A 2,930-nucleotide genomic window follows, 5' to 3' on the forward strand; every position below is an offset into this window, starting at 1 on the left:
ACTAATCGACGAAAGAAAGGGCACTAGTTCTATCATCTATTAGTCGGATAGTGTAATAGTTTATATTTTATTTTTGAATGTAAACTTATCAATAAAGTTAAACTTAAATTTATTAATGTTCTGAATTTATTTTCTTTTACAAATTAATAATTGTTTTATAATAAGTGGTTGAACCACAAACCGATGCGCAATAATCGCAAAATCGCAACCGTAATTGACGCGGTTAACCACAACCGCAAATACTGTTGCAGATGACGATTTTCTAAAACCGCTACTCACGATTTGGTTCAACTTTTACCCCATAACCGACCCGATCTAAACCGCGTACACCCATGTCGGAGGAGCACACTCCCTTGCTTGAGATCTCGAGCATTCAAACTTGTCCGACTCTCAGTACCGGATATCTGTTGAAGACAAGGCGGGGGTGTAAATGTATTTATCTATTTGAAAAAAGGATTCAGCCACAGCTACAGCTGCTACCAGAAACTACAATTCCTGATGAGAGAGCTGGAGCAAATCCTACGAGAGTTGACTTCCTTTTCTATATTCTGAATAAGTGTTACAAAGAAGTTTGAGCATGCTGACAACGTGAATTAATTATATATGACCTAATTTTTAATTCAATGTAGGAGTGTGTGACATAATATAGTTGACTTCAATTTCATAAAATCATGAATAGAGTTGATGAGGATGCTAGCCAAGAGAGTTGATGTTGGTCACAAAGTTGGAAAATTAATTTTATCCTTCTTTTGGAGAATCAATACGGTACAGACAACATGATCAAAACAAAAGGTATCTGCTACTATCAATTTTTCAGCAAGTTTGTACTAGCAAGGCACCCCCTTACTGGAAGACCAAACTTTTAAAGTGAAAGTTACACACTTGAATACGTAAATTACAACTTTAAATTGATGTAAAACGTGAAACTGTGGTGGACTGAACAACCTCTGTCGCGTGGGAGTAAATTAGTATCGGTCAGCATACGTAAAAACTTAAAAACTTACTCGTATTACCTATTTCTTGCCATTTCTAAATTAGTCATATTTATCTTACGTGATGTCACAACTTTATCTTATTTCTATGTTAGCTTATCTTAGGACACGTAGTACCTCCGGTCAGTTCTAAATTAACACAGTTTATCTTACACTGTTATCACCTCATGGTATTCCATCATTACCTCAATTATATTCTACATTCACGATTTAGATTATATTTTTGCTCGACTAAATATCATCTTATCTTTCTATTACTTAAAAAAAATCTAAGGCGTCTGTTTCATTTTTTGCGGGATATTTAAAATATTCAAGGTGTCAGTTTCATTTTTTCCGGGATATGACATCAACCGGAGAAATATGTCATCATTAACAAAAAAAGATCACTAGATCAGAAAGAGACATAAATACAAAAAAGAAGAAACAACATTTATATTTCTTGAAACACCATCCCCTCACTTTTGCTGTGAAATTCCTCCCTTTCTTTTCTCCAAGTAGAAGAAACCAGCCAATGACACAATGGAGAAAACGGAGAAGCACACAGAGGCAATATCGAGGGACGCATGGCGCCCTGTAATTGCCTCTACCTCAAACAAGTTAGTTTTCTTAGCAGCATCAGTGGCTTGGCCGTAGGCAACTTCTTTATCCTTTGCGTCGAAAACATAAGCTCTGACAAAGTATGTTGCCGAGGGGGTATCTCTTGCTATAGTCCAGATAAAAGAATTAGTTGAAGCATTGTATGGTTTTGTCACAATCTTGTGTTGACATGTTCTGTCCTTTTTAAGCTCATCTTCTGTTTTGCGCCATCCACGGTCTTTTTGACTGATGGGAGCATAACAGAGCTTCACCTTGACAGTCTTGTATGCCGAATCTGTTCCAGCTGATAAGGTTTTGTTCAAAGACCATGTCACTGTGATGTTTACTTCCCCGGCTTTTAATACTGCAATTCATTTCAACCAATTATTGAACAAATCCATATTAACACCAAGCGAAAAGATATTAACAATCATAACTGCAATAAGTACATACCTTGCCCGGCTTTTGGTGATGATGTGACTAGAAGAGATCTTGGTAGGGCAGATAGAGTCCCGCTAGCATAGCAACTCAACACGAAGAAGGAAAGTGAGGTTAGAGCTAAAAACAGAATAGTTGGGAGCTTCATGATTGATACGACAATTTCTCTGAAGGATATCAGATAAGAGAAGAGAAGATGAAGAGATTGATTTGGTTTATTTAGTGCAGGTGATGATGCTTTATATAGAGGTACTACTAAGTTATTTTTTAAAATCACAGTGGCCATCAAGATTGATCAAGGGGTACGGTTGTGCCGATACAAAAGGTCTGTTTTCGGAGTTTAATTAAAAACATTTGACTTTGATTTCTATTATTTATGTACCATTATATTAGACAGAACATTGTTGAAGGCACAGAGACTTCTCGGTGTTTTACAGTGGTTAAGCAAATTTTTTGTTTCACTGGCAAAAGTTATCGTCTGTAATTTTCTTGGCCCCTTGGCCGTGCAAGACGTCAAAGGTCATGAGTTTGAATCGTCTATCTCCTTTGCTGGAGAAGCTATATTCTCCGTAAACTAATTCAATAAAAAATATGTAACATATCTGCCCACTGCTCCTACTTGTGCCACGCTCCCTCATCGTCATAACAAAATGAAATGGCTAGTCCATTCCAAACGACCTAAGCTTAAATCGCCAGAGTCAAACTTACATCGTTTCAACCGCGAACCAGAAGTTATATTGGGTAAATTATACACAATGAACGTTATGTTGATATTTAGAGTGTGGTTTTGTCTGTCATTCAGGTCTTTTATGTAATGTTTTTCCATGTATTGGCCAGTCATGTATACATGAAGAGTTTGATCTGTATCACTGCTGATTGTGTTGTTTTGGTTGATTTCATATTTTTGGAAGACAATTTGTTTAA

General features: G+C 36.6%; 1 protein-coding gene across 1 annotated transcript; it reads right to left on the minus strand.

Annotated features, from left to right (window-relative positions):
• Positions 1 to 1,340: 1,340 nt before the first annotated feature.
• Positions 1,341 to 2,333, minus strand: LOC141717636 (high-affinity nitrate transporter 3.1-like). Its single transcript, XM_074519789.1, has 2 exons — positions 2,022 to 2,333; positions 1,341 to 1,932 (listed from the first exon to the last, which is right to left on the minus strand). The coding sequence occupies exons 1-2, from the start codon at positions 2,290 to 2,292 to the stop codon at positions 1,448 to 1,450; spliced, it is 756 nt and encodes a 251-aa protein (XP_074375890.1). The 5' UTR covers positions 2,293 to 2,333; the 3' UTR covers positions 1,341 to 1,447.
• Between the last annotated feature and the right edge of the window lie 597 nt (positions 2,334 to 2,930).

The sequence above is a fragment of the Apium graveolens genome, chromosome 4, assembly GCF_009905375.1.
Source record: "Apium graveolens cultivar Ventura chromosome 4, ASM990537v1, whole genome shotgun sequence".
NCBI lineage: Eukaryota > Viridiplantae > Streptophyta > Magnoliopsida > Apiales > Apiaceae > Apium > Apium graveolens.

Bases quoted from the DNA above. Each gene is read 5' to 3' on its own strand.
- LOC141717636 (XM_074519789.1), bottom strand. From the start codon at position 2,292: ATGGCCACTGTGATTTTAAAAAATAACTTAGTAGTACCTCTATATAAA. The intron at 1,933-2,021 runs GTATGTACTTAT...AATGAATTGCAG, and splicing joins ATCACCAAAAGCCGGGCAAG to TATTAAAAGCCGGGGAAGTA.